The 19502-nt window shown below is 48.3% G+C and overlaps 9 protein-coding genes across 11 annotated transcripts; 5 read left to right on the top strand and 4 right to left on the bottom strand.

Annotated features, from left to right (window-relative positions):
• Positions 1-222: 222 nt before the first annotated feature.
• On the bottom strand, positions 223-1709 carry FOXG_07593 (protein farnesyltransferase/geranylgeranyltransferase type I alpha subunit; the record flags this gene model as incomplete). Its single annotated transcript, XM_018386177.1, has 3 exons — positions 223-962; positions 1019-1609; positions 1658-1709. The coding sequence occupies 3 exons, from the start codon at positions 1707-1709 to the stop codon at positions 223-225; spliced, it is 1383 nt and encodes a 460-aa protein (XP_018243300.1).
• A 171-nt stretch (positions 1710-1880) lies between these two features.
• On the bottom strand, positions 1881-2971 carry FOXG_07594 (uncharacterized protein). The gene is made up of 2 exons (XM_018386178.1): positions 2787-2971; positions 1881-2736 (listed from the first exon to the last, which is right to left on the bottom strand). Exons 1-2 carry the CDS (start codon positions 2830-2832, stop codon positions 2273-2275), a joined length of 510 nt encoding a protein of 169 aa, XP_018243301.1. The 5' UTR covers positions 2833-2971; the 3' UTR covers positions 1881-2272.
• Positions 2972-3060: 89 nt separating this feature from the next.
• FOXG_07595 (uncharacterized protein) lies at positions 3061-5344 on the top strand. Its single transcript, XM_018386179.1, has 3 exons — positions 3061-3314; positions 3361-4664; positions 4713-5344. Exons 1-3 carry the CDS (start codon positions 3119-3121, stop codon positions 5220-5222), a joined length of 2010 nt encoding a protein of 669 aa, XP_018243302.1. The 5' UTR covers positions 3061-3118; the 3' UTR covers positions 5223-5344.
• A 28-nt stretch (positions 5345-5372) lies between these two features.
• On the top strand, positions 5373-6302 carry FOXG_07596 (uncharacterized protein). The gene is made up of 3 exons (XM_018386180.1): positions 5373-5434; positions 5483-5562; positions 5609-6302. The coding sequence occupies exons 1-3, from the start codon at positions 5413-5415 to the stop codon at positions 6191-6193; spliced, it is 687 nt and encodes a 228-aa protein (XP_018243303.1). The 5' UTR covers positions 5373-5412; the 3' UTR covers positions 6194-6302.
• A 338-nt stretch (positions 6303-6640) lies between these two features.
• FOXG_07597 (acid phosphatase) lies at positions 6641-8514 on the top strand (the record flags this gene model as incomplete). The annotated part of the gene is made up of 2 exons (XM_018386181.1): positions 6641-7126; positions 7172-8514. Exons 1-2 carry the CDS (start codon positions 7033-7035, stop codon positions 8512-8514), a joined length of 1437 nt encoding a protein of 478 aa, XP_018243304.1. The 5' UTR covers positions 6641-7032.
• Positions 8515-8641: 127 nt separating this feature from the next.
• FOXG_07598 (uncharacterized protein) lies at positions 8642-11261 on the bottom strand (the record flags this gene model as incomplete). The annotated part of the gene is made up of 6 exons (XM_018386182.1): positions 8642-8866; positions 8919-10109; positions 10187-10295; positions 10346-10569; positions 10616-10891; positions 10941-11261. 6 exons carry the CDS (start codon positions 11259-11261, stop codon positions 8642-8644), a joined length of 2346 nt encoding a protein of 781 aa, XP_018243305.1.
• A 1220-nt stretch (positions 11262-12481) lies between these two features.
• On the top strand, positions 12482-14118 carry FOXG_07599 (uncharacterized protein). 2 transcript variants are annotated; one of them, XM_018386184.1, is made up of 3 exons: positions 12508-12730; positions 12804-12942; positions 12990-14118. In XM_018386184.1, the coding sequence occupies exons 2-3, from the start codon at positions 12869-12871 to the stop codon at positions 13300-13302; spliced, it is 387 nt and encodes a 128-aa protein (XP_018243307.1). In that variant the 5' UTR covers positions 12508-12730; positions 12804-12868; the 3' UTR covers positions 13303-14118. The 2 variants fall into 2 exon arrangements, with proteins under 2 accessions (XP_018243306.1, XP_018243307.1); XM_018386183.1 differs by having other exon boundaries at positions 12482-12942.
• Positions 14119-14870: 752 nt separating this feature from the next.
• Positions 14871-16780, top strand: FOXG_07600 (uncharacterized protein). The gene is made up of 3 exons (XM_018386185.1): positions 14871-15637; positions 15684-15849; positions 15899-16780. Exons 1-3 carry the CDS (start codon positions 15547-15549, stop codon positions 16680-16682), a joined length of 1041 nt encoding a protein of 346 aa, XP_018243308.1. The 5' UTR covers positions 14871-15546; the 3' UTR covers positions 16683-16780.
• Positions 16689-19097, bottom strand: FOXG_07601 (uncharacterized protein). 2 transcript variants are annotated; one of them, XM_018386186.1, is made up of 4 exons: positions 18931-19097; positions 18755-18883; positions 18677-18704; positions 16689-18620 (listed from the first exon to the last, which is right to left on the bottom strand). In XM_018386186.1, coding segments are annotated over exons 1-4 (1893 nt in total). In that variant the 5' UTR covers positions 18933-19097; the 3' UTR covers positions 16689-16886. The 2 variants fall into 2 exon arrangements, with proteins under 2 accessions (XP_018243309.1, XP_018243310.1); XM_018386187.1 differs by having other exon boundaries at positions 18755-19097.
• Positions 19098-19502: the final 405 nt, after the last annotated feature.

The raw sequence follows: 19502 nt of genomic DNA on the forward strand, positions 1-19502 counted from the left end.
CATTCGATGTATAATAGGACTACAATTCAGGGCTTGAGGTATCAAATCATATCATATCAAAACATCTCCAACTACTCCTTTGCGCTCTGACCGCTCTTCAGCAGTGTCACACGGTATTTCCAATATCCCTCTCGTACAGGATCCCATTTCTCACCAAGTCGTCGTAGACACAGCTCAGCCTTTTCCTTGTCACCCTCTTCATCATACAATTTGGCCAAGAAATCAAGCGCATGTGAACTGCGGACCTCTTCTGCTTCCTCTCCCCAGTGCAGTGACAAACTTCTCGGCGAACTCTTTGAAGGAGGATAGGGGACGAGAGCCCTTGGTCAGAACAGCAAAGACATAGTTCCACGGAGACTGATTCTGCGGCGCTAGATCAATCTTCTCTTTGGAGTAGTTGATCTCTCGATCAATTGTCTCTGCTGGAACGCGGGGGTCTGCTTCCGTAGGTCCTGATCCAGGGGTGGAGGCTGTGGGGTCTGAAAAGACAAGATAGAAGCGGTGCGACCAAGCTGAGTTGTTTCGTACATCCTCTTCAATGTGGTTTTGGGTGGAAAGAAGCTCACTCATAGTCCACATGTACAACTTGGAGACGAGGTACTGGCGATACGACCAAACATGGTAGTTCTTGGCATCTGATTCCAGCATCTTTGTGATGAACTGCGTCTCAGAACGAGCCAGCTGACGAACAGTCGCAGTATCCTCCTCGATAAGAGGATAGTAGTGGTCCATCAGGAGCTGGCGATGGTTCCAAATCTGGTAGTTCTTGAGATTGCTGAGAGCAACCTCGTTCAACCATGTGATCTCATCAGGAATGCTGAGCTTGAGTACCGAGATAATCTTGAAGCGGAACAACCAGACAGTGTAGTGTGCTGGATTCATGGAAATGACGTGCTCTGTCAAACGCAGACTTCGGGGAGAGCATTCGTCTGCAGCCATGACGGCGCGAAGGTAGGATACGGCTATGATGCTGTTCAGTCAGTCACTCCTTTAAGGCCTGGGCATCAAACGGACGTACCCTCGGCGTAGTCGTCCGGGTAGGCAATCTGCGCGAGGGCGCCTTCGGGCTCATTCTGCGGGATGGGGATGACATCGTCCCATTCAGGATCCTGGGCCAGACTTCCCGTGATCTCCCCGTACAAGTCCCTCTTGAGCGCAGCCATAGCTTTTCTTCTCGTCTTTTCAGCGGCGATTTCCTCTGTGGTTACTTCGAGCTGCTTCTCTCGCTTCTTGAGAAACTGACGGTGCTGTATTTGTAGCGATGTGAGCTTTGCGTGCTTTAAGGTGCGCTGCTCAAGCTCGTCGGGCGAATATGTCCCGATATCTCGTCCGGAACGGTCTTTTCCCCAGGCGTAGTCGCGGGGAAGTCTGCGAATAGGTAGACCCTCTTTTGTAACGAACTTCCAGAACTCACGCTCTGTCTTGTTGGAAAAGGGTACGCGGCGGTTTACAGCGGGATGGATAAGGTTAACGTGTGCGTATGTCTTCTTCTCAGCGGGAGTAAGAGCCGATAAACCGACTTGCTGACGACGGTTCTCGATAGGATTCGTCTGGAAGAAGCGCTGCTGCGAACGCTGGGCGATGGTGTCTGGGGGAGATTCTGGAGCGGCTGGGAAATGTTAGACAGATATATAGAGGCCGAATCAAAAGGGCATACCTCTGGGCTCGGGGTTCGGGGCCTTGGAGCTGGCTTTTGTCTTGGGTGGCATTGTTGGAGTTGGAGAGCTACGTTTGTGATGGATGGTGGGGTTTTGTCACTGGTTCTACTGTTTTTCTGCTGTATGGGGATTGATGCATGTGCAGGGGACGATACCCCGCCAAAATGAAGCTATTGTTCTTGAAGCCTCGTTGAAGAACAATATGAATACGTGCAAGAAGTGGTTAAGCTCGGATATTTGTTATGTAGTGTTGGCAAACAGTTGTTGGTGGTGTAAAATGAGTTGCTTGTTGGTTTGATGTCTAAATTAACCGATACTTGGATGAAAGCCTATCATCTGAGTTCATCCGAATGCCCTATTGTTCTATGCGCCATGATACCGGCTCGTCTTTCATGCCTCATCAAAGTCCAGTTCTCTCCCGTTCAATCTGGATCTTTCGTTCATGATCTTCTACCCCGAGTGGCACGACCTGCCCCCTATGGCTTCTGGCCATGGGGTTTCTTGGCCGAGTTTGCGTGACTGTTATCCTCATTCAACGCACGCTTGATCTTTCCAAAGCTTCTCTCAAACCCTGTTTCCTCTCTAATCGGTATCTCTTCACCCTCCGCCCAGCCCTACAGGGCGCGAAAGTTCTGAGACATGACCAGCCATTTCTTGACACCCTTCGGAGGGTTCTTGACCATAGATTCCCAGTTCGGTACGAGAACAAAGGTCTCGTTGAACATCTTTTGAGGCGCCTCTCTGCCCTTTCCGAATTGTACCCTGCCCATAACAGTAACGAGGATAGACATCTTGTCGCCATTCTTCTCCTTCTTCGCGCTGTCGAAGATGTTTTCGGGCGCGCCCATTGTGAAATTTGGGTTGAGGACGTGTGCGTCGAAGGATTCGATTTCATAGTGTGCGTCTTTGCCTTGCGCTTCGAGGAGTTTGGAGTAGTCGGCTGGTGTTGGGAGGACAGCACCGTTGATGGAGATGTCTGCGGCAATGGGGTATCTTTGGGAGGAGTTTATGTAGAATGGGAGGATGTTGTTTTGTCGGTTTATGGCTTGGTAATAGTTGCTGGTGAAGATTTCAGCAGCTGAGTTTGTTAGCTATTGCTTTCGCTGTATGATGAAGAAGATGACCTACCATCGCTGGAGGTTTGCACCTCTGTTGCTAGAGTTGGGGCTGACATGGTTGTGTTTGTGTGTGTATTGATGATTGGAGGAAAGGATTGAGTGAGAGGAAGAAGACGGGCACAAATAGGTCAGGAAACTTTGAGGTTGTCGCAAAAGTAAACAGTTTCAGGCAGAGTTTCAAAAAAGATGCCTGCGATGATGCAGACGCACAGTTATCACAGACCTTACCCACACGGTACACTTTCTAGCTTATCGGATGAAGCTTTGCAGCTGCACTTCTATATCCCCACATTCCGCTCAGAATTACAGCAAGAATAGTAGCTTTAGAAGCTCTCAAGTGCCATGAGGGCCTTCAGGTTTCAATCGTTACACGGCCTACGCCAATTAAAATCTAGATTGGCCTTTCAATCCCACTTGAGTCGCCTAGGATGTCGAGCCTATGCGCCAACCTCACAATGGCGCCGTTCGAATAGCACTGAGTCGACAGGCAAAGAGAAGCCATTTTATGTGACAACGCCGATCTTTTATGTCAATGCTGGTGAGTTTGATGTCTCGTAGCTTTGTCACATCTAATTGCTGTGCAGCTCCTCATATCGGCCATCTGTACACCATGGTTCTGGCAGATGTCATTAAACGATGGAAGCAAATCAGCGGCCATGAGGCCTACCTGGCTACAGGCACTGACGAACATGGCATGAAGATCCAACAAGCAGCTCTGAAAGAAGGATTGCCACCGAAGGAATTCTGCGACAACAACTCCAACAAGTTCAAAGACCTCGCCGAACATGCCAACATCTCGCACGATTTCTTTATCCGAACCACCGATCAAGAACATAAAGATGTTGTACAGCAGTTTTGGCTTCTTCTCAAGGCTCGCGCACCTGAGGGATTGGGTCTGTACAAGGGAAAGCATGAGGGATGGTACTGTGTCAGTGATGAGTGCTTCTATCCTGAAGATCTTGTCCAGTCAAGCGTTTCTCCTCAAACAGGGCGCAAGATCATGGTCAGCACAGAGTCAGGCAATGAGGTTGAATGGGTTTCGGAAGATACGTGGTTTTTCCCGTTGTCCAAGTATAAGGAGAAATTGCTTCAGTTCTATGACGAGAACCCGACATGGATTCAACCAGCTCATCGTATGAATGAAGTGCGCAACTGGGTTCAAGATCATCTTGAGGATCTCTCCATCACTCGCCCTGCAACAAGACTGAACTGGGGAATCAAGGATCCCGAAGATCCCAACAACACTATCTACGTTTGGGTGGACGCTCTTGTTAATTATCTAACCACATCTGGGTTCGGCACAAAGTGGCAGGTTGGTGATAAGGACACGGGAATCTGGCCAGCAGACATGCACATCGTCGGCAAAGACATCATTCGATTCCACGCGATCTACTGGCCTGCTCTTCTCATGGCCGCAGGTCTTCCCCTACCTAAGCAGATCCTCTGCCACAACCACTGGACCATGTCGAACCGCAAAATGTCAAAATCCATCGGCAATGTCGTCAACCCTTTCTTCGCCGTTCAGCGCTGGAGTCTCGACGCTTTGCGATACTTCCTCGTGCGAAATGGCAGTTACAAGGGCGACATGGACTACGCGAACGAATCTATCGCTGCTATCTACGAGAAGGACCTTCAGGCCAACATTGGTAACCTGTTCAACCGAATTTCTCGTGTCAGGAATAATAAATGGAGTACGATTGAGGCAGTTGAACTTGCGAAGGCCGGGAAGTTTGAGAACCTCAAAGAGATCTTGCCTACGACTTCTCCTGGGCCCGACTTTTTAAGTCTCGAGAACAGTCTGCAGTGCCTACCGGAGGAAATTCGAACCAACATGGATAACAATCAAGTGAACCATGCCCTGCGGTGTATCTTTTCGCTTCTCCAGGACGTCAGTATTCCTTCTCCATTTGACGACCAGTGACTGACCTGTCTCTAGACCAACCGCTTTATTTCAGAAACTGCGCCCTGGAAGATTGTGAAAGAGACGAAGTCGGATGAAAATGCGCAAACCCGGCTCAATTGGGTTATTTACCGATCAGCCGAAGCTCTGCGCATTGCAGGCATCTTTCTGCAACCTGTCATGCCCGAAAAGGCTACCCAGCTACTCGATGGTCTAGGTGTCAAGCCAGAGCGACGTACCGTCGAGTATGCTCGCGCTGACGCTGATCTCGATTATGGCACAGGACCTGCTCTTGTGAGTAGACAACCTGATGCCTTTGGGTCTATGTTCCCTCCTGTCGCGGGCATTGAGCTGCCTGATGCTGAAGTTGTGGCTGGGATGGAAGGGCCAAAGAATCGACTGGGTCGTGTGGTGGCAGCGTTGGCGAAGGAGGCTCAAAAGGCTCTAGAGGCTGAAAAGACCCAAGAGGTTGAGACCAAAGAGCCTAAGACTAAGGAAGCCGAGACTAAGGAGGCCGAAACCAAAGAGCCTGAGACTAAAGAATGATGGATGTGAACCAGTGTAACGAAATATGTAAAATATGTACAATATAAAGAAAGCGTTGGCATGTTATCCTGCATTTACCTCTGGTTGTGGTTGTAAGAAAGTTTTTGGTGCCCCATTTTGACTCGACTTTTTCACCAATGGTGTTGAACTGTGAATATTCACCTCACAACTTACACCTCACAAAATCACAATGAAGATCAACCAGAATACAGGTAAACACCAGGCTCTTCATGAAACGCACGTGCACTGATACGTAATAGCCATCTCAACAAGTAATGCCTTGCTCGTTCCATACGAGGCGCATCATGTGAAGCAATACCACGCATGGATGCAAGATCCTGTAAGCTCTCACCATCACCAGAATCTCACATACTAACACGTCTCAGGATATCCAAGAAGCTACAGCTTCAGAGCCCATGACTTTGGATGAGGAATATGAGAACCAGCAGTCATGGCGCACATCGTCTGATAAACTCACCTTTATCGTCTGCGCACCGCTCGCCGAAGATGTATCACTTGTGAAAGCCGGCACCGCGGATGCAGACCCTCTTATGCGAGGCGATATCAACTTCTTTCTATACCCGTTTGAAGCCGACGATGAAGACACAGAGACAAACACAGAAGGATGGGTTACAGGTGAAGTAGACGTCATGATCGCATCGCCCTCACATCGCGGCCAAGGTTTAGGGCAAGCAGCAGTTTGTGCATTGCTCGTCTATATCCAAAAGCACTTAGACGGAATACTAGCAGAGTATGGAGCAAAAGAACTGAAGGGCTTGATGGTCAAGATCAAGGAGGGGAATAAAGGAAGTAGGGCTTTATTTGAGAAGTTGGGATTTGTGCAGAAGGGACAGGTGAATTATTTTGGAGAGATTCTCATGACTGTTGAGTGGGATGAGATTCTGAGAAGAGATTGGTGGAAGGGAGCTGGGGAGGAGTTTAGAGAGGTCAGGTATGAGATGGTTGAGTGAGGACATCTGGATGAGACAGTTATAGGTATAAGCAGCTATTGAAGTGGCACATCTCGGTCATGCTTATTTAGGTGCACCGGATGAGCTTATCCCACTATCGTTTTCCGAACCTTTATTTCTATTGAGCTGTAAGTCATCTCGAACCGTTTAGGTCACATTTACCCACTTCTGTAAAGATTACCGGGGTCTTCCATCTTCATGCATGTTACTAGAGGCTACCCTCACAGATTTTTTTTTTTTATCTTTCTTGTTGGCTCATGGTGAGGAAGTGTACTATGTACGATAAATAAGGCATCTAACAAATTTCATCCTGTATCATGAGTAGGCTCATCTATCCCTAATGCTAGTCAATAACGTTGAACCCCTCATAGAAGCTAAACAGCTCTCTTCGTCCATTGATCATGATGCAAACTTACAAATCATCACATCACAACTTACCCATCCCCACACATTTCCAAACCATTGGCCTCACATTCACATATCTTCAAGCCATTGACTCTTCCCCTCAACCTTGCTTCACACCACAATCATCGGCCTTCCTTATCAGACCATAAGCGGGGTTCCCAAGCTCATCCACTTGTGCATATAGAATCTCCTCGGTGTTGCACACGAACTGACCGGTCTGCTCTCTCCGCTTCCCCTCCGCGGACAAAGTTCCGCTGATCGAGCGATTTATTGGGTAGAATTTATCTGATCAACCCATTATTGGGCGAATCTTATCAAATGCCAAGACCGAGTGTGAGATTTGGAGTTAGCGTTGCTTAAGCATAAATACAAGCATCGAGCCCGACTTCCGAGGGGACATCGCTCGTCTTTAATTGCGTCTGCGACTTTCAAAAATGTATTCCAAGACTCTTTCGTTGAGCTTGCTTTTTGGCAATGCTGCCAGTGAAGTCATTCATGGCGCTGTAGTCTTTAGCCGTCATGGAGATCGTATGTTTTGTCTACCCAATTGATGAATCTCACTTACATAAATAGGCACTACAAAGTGGTACGGCGCTCAATCTCTCACTAGTCTCGGCGCAGAGCAGAATTTCCAAGTTGGTCGAGATTACCGTGATCGATATCTCGCTTCAGACTCTCAATATCGTATCTTGGGTATTTCTGAGGATGAGTACAAGCCTTCTCAGATCTTTGCCAGTGCTCCTGATCAGGGCATTCTCATGAACACGGCTACAGCTTTCCTTCAAGGGTTTTACCCTCCTCTGGCCGACCTCGATCCTGAGATTGCGTCTCAGACTCTTAACAACGGTTCTGAGAGCCAGGCTCCCCTCGATGGATACCAATATGTTCGTCTTCACACTATCAACGATAACTCACCAGACACCATCTGGATCAAGGGCGATGATGCTTGTCCTAAGTATGTTACTGCCTCAAAGTCTTTCATGAAGAGCGACGTCTTCGCTCAGCGCGAGGAAGACACGAAGGAATTTTACGAGCAATTCTACGATGTCCTCTCCGACGGCGTCTACAACCTTCGTCCTGAGAACATGACCTACAAGAACGCTTACAACATTTTTGATCTCGTCAACGTCGCTCGCATCCACAACAGCACCTCTCCAGCACGCAACGTCTCAAACGCGGACCTTCTTCAACTCCGCACCCTCGCTGACTCTGCAGAACTCGGCCAGAACTGGAACGAGTCTGATACCGCTCGAGCCATTGGTGCTGAGACTCTCTCCGGTGCTATTCTCAACCAGCTGAATGAGACTGTTACTTCTCAAGGAAAGCTCAAGTTTTCTCTCTTCGCTGGAAGTTACGATACTTTCCTTGCTTTCTTCGGTCTTGCGGATCTTCTTGATGTATCTCCCAATTTCTACGGTCTGCCAGACTATGCCTCTACAATGGCATTTGAGCTCTTCACCGATGATAACACGGACAGTTTCCCCTCGGACCCAGAGGCTGATCTACGTGTGCGTTGGCTCTTCCGCAACAGCACGGCTGGTGATCTTGAGACTTACCCTCTGTTTGGGACTGGCGAGGACTCTCTTTCTTGGTCAAAGTTTGTGACTGAGATTGAGAAGCGTGCTATTACTGATGTTGGAGATTGGTGCACCAAGTGTGGCGCCGAGGAAGATTTCTGTGCTGCGTACGAGGACGATGACGAGACTGCCGAGGGCGAGAGTGAGAATAAGACTTCCAAGAAGGGTGGCATGTCCAACGCCGTTGCTGGTGTCATTGGTGCCATGGTTACCCTGGGTGTTGTCGCTATCGTTGGAGCTGCTGCTTTTGTTCTCTTGAGGCGCAAGCGAACTACCCCTGCTGGCGAGAAGAGCAGTGTTCGCAGCGGAAGCACTGATGGGAACGCGGCCAAGGTCTAGACATCACGATATGGAAAGGACTATATAAAAGATTGTGTAACTTATAGGCTAATGAATGACGATTGATACTCCCCATCACTGATATCCACTTCAATTTCTCTCCAAGGCAGATGTCTGTCGAGTCGCCCTATCGACGATAGTAAGGGCACCTTTGAAGCTTCTCGATATCATGCTCCAGCTCTTTACGTCTCCTGGCAGTGTTCTCATTCTCTCCACCAACAATCTTCATCTCATCTTCCGAAAGGCTCAAAATTCGGTTCGTGTTGAGGCCAAGAACAGGCCCGTCTTGACCAGAGATGAACGATTCGATAACGGTGTTGTTAATGGTACGAATAAAAGCGTCCAGGGAGAGCTAAAGAGGTCAGCAAATTGTTGAAACTGAAGATATAGCTTATGGCGCATACCTTGTAATAAACCTTGAGAACATCGTGGACATCAAGAACCATGTTCTTGCCCAGACTTTGGTGGACAGACTCAAAACACTTAGGAAGATCAAGATGTCCCGGATCGCAATCCACCCAAGCATTTGTGAGTCCCTCGTAAAATCTTAAGATTCTCCAGCCATGAATCTCGTCCCCAAAGCGAGGGCCAGTGGATTGCAGTCGCACACACTTTGTCTCCATCTCGCACTGAGACTTGCATAAGTCTTCAGTTCTCTGCATGGATTCTTTCCACGAAGCTTCCAAGAGTGTGGTCAACTCCCTCGACAGAGTTGAGGTGTCACTTTCCGCGGGGCAGACGTCGTTGAGGATGGAGGCAGTGCATCGATTGACGGCTTGTGCGACTCGCGCAAGGTGGATGTTCGCGATGTGTCCCCATTTCTTGACTTGCTCTCGATACATATCTGGGTAGATATCGGGGTTGATGATGCCATCGAGAAGAGATCCCTGATAGAGTGCGAGCTTCTCTTGGATGGCACCCATAAGATTTCTTGTGTCTTGAATTTGTGACAAGCCCGGGAACGCCTTGTCAAGTGAAGCATCGAGCTTCGTCTTGTTGACATTGCGAACACGAGACGGTAACTGCTTGTCCTCAGCCCTCGCCTGAGTCTCAAGAGCCAGACGTTCATCTAGCAGGACGCGAGGATCAACTTCTGCGTCCTCAAACTCCCAGGTACCACCTCGTGCTCGCATGAACTTGTCAAATTCAGCATTCAATCGACTAACTTCTCTGCGAAGCTCCATGCTGTGGTCGAGAAATCCTGGACGGTCCAGAGCCGTCTGTGCCATCTCTTCATATTTTCGTACAGTAGCAACAACAAATTGCTGTCTTGCGGCATGGCTAGTGCGAGGCTCTCCAAGCATGGTCTTCTCGTGTTGTCTTTCTTCAAGGTTATGCTGAATTGTACTGCGGAGTGTTGGGAAACAGTCACGTATCTTGGAACTCAGAAGAGTACCAAGGTATGACTTGGCTGCAGTTGAACCCAGACGGCTTTGAGAAACAGAGTTCCAGGGGCTCTTGCTAAACAGCTTCTTCTCTGCGGCGCTCAGGTCGAAAGAATCTGGATCTTTGTCTGCTCGATTGCGAACCAGGAACCAGCCACCAGGAAGGCGTCCAAGGCTATGAGTAGAGTTACCAGTTGCGATAGATACAATCTAACTCAATGTTAGCATGGTCAAAAGAGTTCATGTGGTTAACTTGCCCTCTTGGTCGCCTCTGGTTCATGCTGCACCATATCGCATTTTGTGAAAACGCCGACGAAGCGGTTTTGCTTGATAGGCTTCTTGGCCAGCCTCAAAATCTCCTGTCGATCAAAGTCTGTCGGTGCATCGATAACGCAGCTTCAGTTGTTAGTATGATCGATCACTAATATCGTGCCAAGCTGACTCACATAACGATGTTGTCTTCATTGTTCATGTACTCCTTGACCATAGCCTCAACCTTGGCTTGATCTGTCTCGTTAACAGCAGAAGCATTCTGAAATGTGCCTGGAAGGTCGAGAATACTGAAATAGGAGCGGTGGGGGCCTGACAGCTCGATCTTGAGGACTTCCGCTACGAAGTTCTTTCTGTCTTCTCCTAGACCAGTTCGAAGGCCCATGAATTCAGAGGATATCTGCGGTTGTCAGTCCAGGTACGTAAAACTGATGTGAGCCACCTACTTCATCGATGACCTTTGCAAATCTCTCCTTGGTGAGGATCTTGCCGCTGCACTCATAGTTCTTGATGTTGTCAGATGCAGGATCCAAACCAGGAACATCAACTTCAGCAGGATCAATAGTAATGCGGAATGAGTCGTCACTGTCTGGTTCTGTGCGACGAGAGACAATGCGTGTGGGGAACCGAGTGCAGCAGCCACTATCGACTGGGAAAGGGATTCCAGTCAAGCTTTGGAGGAGAGACGACTTTCCAGAGGATTGTCCTCCCACAATGATGAGCTATCACTTGTAAGTACTGCAAGAGTCCAAAAGTCCTAAGATTACATACCTGAGGAATTCTCAAGTCACCGGCACCAAAGGATTGCAGGGCATCAATTGCATCAAACAGGATGCGGTTGTGCTGACTATCAAAGGGATCTTCAGGCATGATCTCTTGGTTGGAATCATCACGTGGTCGAGGTGAAGAAACTGAAGTTGGAGAAGGATCATAAAACACGTCTCCAAGGCTGGAATCGGTTGGAAACTTTCCAATCACTTTTCTAGGGCTCTCCTTGCCGGAATTGAGGCTATCAACCCCTTTGTAAGGCGTTCGGGGAGGAGTATCAAGAGCGTGGGGATGCATAGAGAGAACTTCAACAGGTCCAGCCATGATGAATTGATGACAATAATAGATGAAAAATGAAATAACAAAGGAAAGATTCAGACAAGGGTATCTTGATATGAAATTGAAGCTGAAGAATGGATTGCCCTCTATGATTGTTAGTGGGACTTGAGCAGATTTATAGCTTCCAGGACGACTTAGCTATCTCATCCTCAACAAGCATAGCACTCTTCTGTAGGATGAAACAAACTCACAGACTTTGTTGCCATCACACCAGCTTCTCATGCAACTACGCGCCGGCCATCAGTTAACCTCCGCATAAAGTCAAGGGTTTATTCAGCTCGAGTATATCTATTGCCGGATCAAGGCATCTCGGGAAGCAGTTTTTGGCCAAGAGCTTTCTTGGTACGTTAGAGATGACTTCCCAACCAAACAATTGAGACACATCGGCTGTATTGCAGATGGCTGAGACCATTGTCGACCAGCATAAGAGCGGATATAGGAACCAAATAGTCCAGAGATAACATAGAGTTCAGGTGAAGGTCAAGAAGGAATCAACCGGCAGATTTCGAAACGTCAGATTGTGATCTCATTGGCCGCTTTGGCATATGCTGTTGGTTGCTGCAAGCACTCATTCAGCTATCTGCAGGGGTTTGAGCGCAAAGCTGAGGGACGCAAGAGATAACTCAAAGAGGCAACTCGAAAGATTGAATGTTTGATCTTATCGGTCAGTTCCCCTGCAGTTTTAGAAACGGCAAGGCAATTGTTTTGAATTGCATTTATGACAGGCCAGTGTAGCACGGGTGGCAAGGCTGCTTTCAGCTCTGCGGGAGCTTTCCTGTTGAGCGAGACGTTGATAATGGACAAAACTCGCAATCAAGACCGAGATTGACGACACTGTGACTTGCAAGCGCCTTGGATAAATGAAGGTGACAAGATCCCAGAAAAAAACGCATCCTAAGGGTCATTATACTGGCCGGAGAAGAAACACATCAACCAACAACCAACAACGGCGGTTGTTCAGCCTGAGCAGCCAATCAGATTTGACCGTGCCGTTTTCAACCTGAATCCATCGAGATGTCTCAAAGTCTAGCGTTGTTGTCGCTAACATTTTGACCTTCCAGGTGATTGTTGGCCACATCTTCCATTGACCATTGTGCTTTATCAAGAGCTAGGGGGTGAAACAAAACTTGAGACAGCTTTGGAATGATTTGGGATAAACTTAGCCGGCTCTTCGATGAGTCGCTTTATCGCACATGATTGTACTGTAGCAAAGCGTTATGATGGTTGTTCATGGGATATCCACAAGACTGGGCTGTAGTTGGTGAGAGCTGGTGGCAAGCACAAAACCTTCATCGAAGTGATAGGAGACATGACTCATTTTTCGTGCATTACAGACACACAACTTAATAACGAATTGGAGAAAATTGATATCATCTTTGAGAAACTTGCTGATGATAAATCAGGATGAACGGAAGGTTCAAGTGAAGCCATTGAGGAGAAAAAGGAGGTACAGGGTAAGCAGCCCCACCTCGAATCAGCAGCGTCACTTTCGATTGTAGCTCAAAATTTCAACATTTACATCACCAGCGACTCTACGGCCGTTGCAGCAACACACCACAAGCCGCAGTCTCGAATCTGCGCGCTCTACCGAAATGAACACAATGTTCTCTTCTATCACGCGCCTCGCGCGCCCAGTTCTGGCCAAGCCCCTCACTCAATCGCCCAGGTAAGCTCATCCTCATGCCTCTATCAAGCCATCACTAATTCCATCAGGACATTCACGACCCTCGTCCCTCTCCGACCCTCGCTCACTCCCATGAACGGCGCTATCCGAAGAACAGCTCTTCCCTCAAGCTTCACCCCCTCGACAGCCGCATCAGCCGATACCGTTCCTTCGAGCGCCATCTCAGCACACCCTGCCCTCGGCGATATGCAGATTCGCTGCGGACCCCGAAATACAATGAACGGACATACGAGGCTGGTTCAGAAGCGCAGACATGGATTCCTATGTCGCAAGCGAAGTAAGACGGGGAGGAAGATTCTCCTCAGAAGGAAGATTAAGGGCCGAAGGCACATCGCTCAGTAAGCCTGTGATTATGGCATGAGGAGGTTGGAGGGCATGTGTCAATGAAGCATGAGCGAATTGTGTACGATACCAGAGAAGAGAGCGGAGACTTGGGTACGGATGCCTTAGTCTCTCTCGTGATACAAATCTGTACAAAGACCTACCAAAAGAAACAAAGATCTTGCATTCTCACATCTCGGTGGAGTACCGAACTTGCATATTGCAGCTAAAGTTTAAACCAGGGGATAATATCACGCACTTTTACGAACGACCAGTTCCAGAACATTTCGGACTTTTCAGAAAAAAACAAAAGCTCACAGCCTGATGACGCTGGTCGACGTCGGTGTTGCAGCAAGGCCAGCAAGGCAGAAAGCTCCGAACTATTGCACCTGACTTCGGAGAAAGTCTCAAATTAGAAAGATGAGATTCAGTTCCGATAGACAGATCCAGTCCTGATTCGGATTCACCGGAGCTACCGTTAGTCAACACCATCACGATGTGCGGAAAGTTCGAAACCCCGCATTCTCGAGTGAGAATCACAGGCTTCTTTTCAGGCACAAAGTGCATTGGCTTGGTCTTATTCCTCGGCTTGGATTTTCTAGTGTGGTGGCCTGCATACTCTTGGTGTGCCGATCATCAGGTACGCAGTAAGCGGAGAAGCAGGCTGTGAATTGGAGATGTCTATCACCAGGTGCTTTTAACAATTGTCTATATGGAATTGTGTATAAGCAGTTTGACTAAAAAAAAAAAAAACCAATTGTCAATGCTGATAAAGAAACAAATAGTTTTGACTATCTGATCACAAGTCTATAGATGCAATTGCTATTATCATGGATGAATATCATCTGGCCTCAGCTTTTGAAAGTGATGATGATGACACTAGCGTCCAAGAGATGCAGCTTATGCCGGCCCGCCTTGCATTAAGAGGATGAGATGGTGTGAAGAGTGATGAAAAAGGTAGGTGTCAAGACTTGATAATGCAGCTGAAATGTAAGAAGTGAATAATTCAAGTAATCAGAGACATTTCATGTGATGTTGTACTACCGATTTTCTCATGTTCAATCAACGCCATATTCTTTCGTGAGGATTGGGAAATATGAATACTCGGATATCTTTCGTCTGATAAATGCCAGATTGACATTTAGTTAATCGTGTAAATAATCTCAATGCAATATTACCGCAATTACTGCACTTCCTGGGTTAGGTATCGTGTTCCCCAGATATCGGCACTTGACTCCAGATCAGTTAAACCGGTTTTCCCACACATAAACCCCACCTGACAAAAAGTCCCTTGTCGACAAAAAAGCAAAACCTTGTCAACTCGTAGAGTCGAACGCTGCACGCAATGGAAAACTTGATAGCGGTCAAGGCTGAACTGAATTGAGCCGAGAAGGTTGCAACATGTTTCGGGGTATACTTCCGTTGATCGGCTCTGCAAGTGATAGAGGTGAATGTTTCTGTGAAAGATGGTTGGTCAGTCGACTCGATATAGCTCGGGCGGTAAATCGTAACGTTTTATCTGGTAGTTTGTACTATAATTGGTTTGCTCATCACTGTGACACCAGAACTGTGATCTAACTACTGGATATCGACCAACCACTCTTTCGATTCATACGAATCACCAGACTATTCTTTTATTTTCTCTCCTATTTTTTCTCAAAGCCCAAAGCCCTACAGTCCCAACATTTTGACAGTCCCCATCGTAATGTAACAGAGACTAACAAAACCCCTGTAGCCCACCATCTTGATCACGACCCTCACGTGGTCCGAGATCGTCGTTACCTGTAAGGGAAGCTCATCCGGGCCCAACGACAAACGGACCAAGGAAAAATGCTGTCAGAGCCCGATGAAGGGGACCTTGTCTGCCGGGATCATGGAGCCAAGAATGCGGGGTGGGCAGTGTAGAACACACCATGAAGGATTAGACTGCCGCGAAGCTTCATTTCCGCTGTTCGGCCCTGGGGCGGCGGTTATTACACCGACGGCGTGAGGGTTTGCCAAGATGGATGGGGGGAGCTATGGGTGGATGTGTGAAATGTGATGGGAAGGGGAGAGACGGGATCAGCGACTGAGGGTGAGCGGGTATTGTGATGGGAGCTAGCTAAAGAAAAAAGATATATAAATGTCTGGTTCTTCTCACGATGTCGATCTCTCAGTAGATCTGAAGGACAGCTTCAGCTTCAGCTTCAAAGGCATCTCTAGGAGTTGTACCTCGCCGGCCTATCCTCACTTACACCCATACCTTGGACCCTATCCCTTGTCACGATGCTTCTTCTACCACTCCTCTCAGCCATCACCCTCGCGGTAGCCAGCCCTGTAGCTCTCGATGACTACGTCAACTCTCTCGAGGAGCGAGGTAAACATAACCCCATCCCGATTACTTCATAAGCTCACATTCCCAGCTGTTGGTGTCACCACAACCGACTTTAGCAACTTCAAGTTCTACATCCAACACGGCGCCGCAGCTTACTGCAACTCTGAAGCCGCAGCTGGTTCAAAGATCACCTGCTCCAATAATGGCTGTCCAACCGTTCAGGGCAACGGAGCTACCATCGTGACATCTTTCGTGTAAGTACAAGGCTGCACAAACACATCGCACCCTTACTTACACATCCAGTGGCTCCAAGACAGGTATCGGTGGCTACGTCGCGACAGACTCTGCCCGAAAGGAAATCGTCGTCTCGTTTCGCGGAAGCATCAACATTCGAAACTGGCTTACCAACCTCGACTTCGGCCAGGAAGACTGCAGTCTCGTCTCTGGATGTGGTGTACACTCTGGCTTCCAGCGAGCCTGGAATGAGATCTCCTCTCAAGCAACAGCTGCCGTCGCCTCCGCACGCAAGGCGAACCCTTCTTTCAAGGTCATCTCTACAGGCCACTCCCTTGGAGGTGCTGTGGCCGTTCTTGCTGCCGCAAACCTGAGAGTCGGTGGAACACCCGTCGACATTTACACCTACGGTTCTCCCCGTGTCGGAAATGCACAGCTCTCAGCCTTCGTCTCAAACCAGGCTGGTGGAGAGTACCGCGTTACACACGCCGATGACCCTGTCCCTCGTCTCCCCCCTCTGATCTTCGGATACAGACACACAACTCCTGAGTTCTGGCTGTCTGGTGGTGGCGGCGACACGGTTGACTACACCATCAGCGATGTCAAGGTCTGTGAGGGTGCTGCCAACCTTGGATGCAACGGTGGAACTCTTGGTTTGGATATTGCTGCTCATCTGCATTACTTCCAGGCGACTGACGCCTGTAACGCTGGCGGATTCTCTTGGCGACGATACAGAAGCGCCGAGAGCGTCGACAAGAGGGCCACCATGACTGACGCCGAGCTTGAGAAGAAGCTGAACTCTTATGTCCAGATGGATAAGGAGTATGTGAAGAATAACCAGGCCCGCTCTTAACGAGGGTATGAGGTTTAATGGGAAATGACATGATTCATGAACGAAACCATAGTACATATGATGCAAATAGGATATAAAAAACATATTTCATTCACTAGCTTTACACATTACCGTGCGCCATGCAATGCCCTGCTACTGACTCAAAGGCCATGCTCAAATTGTTTCATAACTCCAAACACCAACCACCACGCGCTGTATCAGGGATTAATCATGAGATCCCTCAACCACCATGCCTTGAGCATTAGGAACACCAACAAGGATGACACCACGAGGTACGCGGACCTCTTTGACCTTCATGCATCCAAAAACGTTGACCTCTCGGATCTTGGGACAAGATCGGAAGATTGACCCCAAAATGAAATCAGTCACCTCTTCACAGAAGCTGATTTCCAGCTCTTTCAACTCTGGGTAACGAGCATCCTCGTGGAAGACCTCCTCGAAAGCCTCGCGTGAGATATGACGGCAAGCATGAATGTTGAGGTACTGAAGCTTCTCACCCGAATGAGCCATCAAGGCTTTGAAACCCTCACTGCAGAGCCCAACGCTATCTGGGTTCTCCCGAGGCTTACTTGCATCAATCTGTCGACATTTCTGGAGGTCCACAAAGTGCAAGGGAGGATTGGCCCATTTGGTGAAAAGATCAACAAAACCCTGGTCAGTCATAAACTCACTGTCCGTGATTCGGAACTTGGAAAGGGAGCGACAATGCTCGTGAATAGCCTGCAACAGCCCATCGTCAACTTCAGGAACAATCTTCAGAGACAAGGTCTTGAGATTGGCACCGATTTTCGAGACAACTTCGATGTAAGCGTCAGATTCAGTCTTGTGCTGTAACTGAAGTCCGAGATGCTCTAGAGCCGACAAACTTGCGATCGTTTTGACACCGTCGTTGGTTAGCTTTTGGTTATTCTCAACCTTGAGTCGCTTGAGATTGGGGCAATGATCTCTCAGCGTGGCTATGGTTTCGTCACCAAAGTGATTGTCTGTATAATAGACTTGGATACCCTTCAGCTTCTCGCCCTTCTCCTGGATGAACTTATGCCACTTCTCATCGCTCAAAAGATTGGCTCCGTGAAGGTAGAATGTTTCGAGATTGATGTCACGGGACAAGAGGTAATCCATGACCTCGTCCTTGAACTGAATACCACATCGGATCTTGAGATTTTTGAGTTTCGAAGCCGTCTGAAAGATGGAAATGTAATCTTGTTCACCAAGCTTTGCGCCATCATAGATATGGAGGTCCTCGGTGCCGGGCTGGACGAAAAGGGGCAAAGTCTCTGGCTTGAGGAGTCGACGCTTGGAGAACATGCGTGCAATTTTGTCAATCAAGTGATCAGGAAGGTCTCCAAGACTGTCAGCCAGATCGACGTTCTTGGCCAGAGTCTGTACACACAGAGTGGCCAAGCTCTTGGTACCAACGTCGCCGTCAAGTATCCGACTTTGAATTGCGCGACGTCTTCCAACAGGACCCGTATTGACCGGCTTCTTCGGCTTCTTTTTTTGGCCACCTTCTCGTTCTTTGGCTATCTCTCGCCCGCAAGGAGGACAAAGAAGTCCTCCGTTAGGACCAGCGACCGAGTAAGGTGTGACAGTGAATCGTTTCTCGCAAATTTCGCAGTGCTCTATCTGTCCAGGCAGAGGGCCAGAGTTCGATTCCATTAGCGCACGAGCAATTTCGTCATCAGATAAGTCTGATCGTTGCTTGCGCTTCTTGAAAGCTTTGCTCTCCTTGATCTTTGCGAGTTTCTTCTCTTCTTCTCGCTTACGCTTAAGTGAAGCTTCGTCATTGTCGTTGCGACTAGAACGTCGCCCGGACCTGGCACCTGCTGCAGAGGACTCGCCGTTCCCGTTCTCATCTTGAGCTGCATCCTCACGTGCAGCTTGTCGGCGACGTGCTTCAGCATCTGAGCGGATCTGAGCAGCAGAGATATTGTGCGACTAATCATGGTTAGTATGCTATAGCGACGTGCTCATCGTAACAGCCATAAACTTACAGCAAGGAAATCAGTCAGCGCTGATTGACTATTGAGATGTTAGTATGAGTATATGGCTAGAGGTGGTATTTTACTTACGGTCCATAGACAGCACGACCTTGTCGATTAGATTGATTTGTCTGGCCATTCTGGCCATTCTGGCCGTTTTGACCAGCTTGAGCGTTCTGGTCTTGAGCGTTCTGGTTGTTACTGCGTGTTGCCCGCGCCCTGTATATGATAAGCTTATCGCCACTATAGGCATAAGAAAAACCTACATGATGGAGGAATAACGAGTGACCTAGCAAAATGAAAGATTTACACAAGAAAAGATTCCTCAATCTTCGGCGACCACATTAGCCACCCAGTGAATGAAAGGGAGGGGAGAATCAAGCTTGAAAAGGAGTTGGCGCAAAAAAGTAAAGTCAGAAGCAGCTCGGACAAGTGCAGCGCCGTGCAGTGGCGTTCCCGCTTGCGCATGCTTTCACGAGATTGACACCGTGTCACGTGATGCAATCGCCCCTTGAAGTGGCAAATCCAAGATCTCAGCATCAGGGTCCAAAATTGAACGGCAGCGACAATCTACTGCCGTTTGCAATATGAGATACTGCGGGGTTTCAGAACATACTGGGATATCAAAATGTAGATGCTAATACTAGACTTAGCAAGGCTTCTACCAGTATGAGTTTTGCTATATAATGAGCTATAAATGAACTCTTAATCTATGATGCAACTTATGGCGAACGGTTCTTGTAAGTGGGATTGGCCAATGTTTTCTGTCCCCGATCCTGCCAGGAACGATGCACCCCAATCAGATCGACAATCAAGACCCCCTGGCCCCTGACACGTG

The sequence above is a fragment of the Fusarium oxysporum genome, chromosome 4 (genome assembly GCF_000149955.1).
Source record: "Fusarium oxysporum f. sp. lycopersici 4287 chromosome 4, whole genome shotgun sequence".
NCBI classification, from domain to species: domain Eukaryota; kingdom Fungi; phylum Ascomycota; class Sordariomycetes; order Hypocreales; family Nectriaceae; genus Fusarium; species Fusarium oxysporum.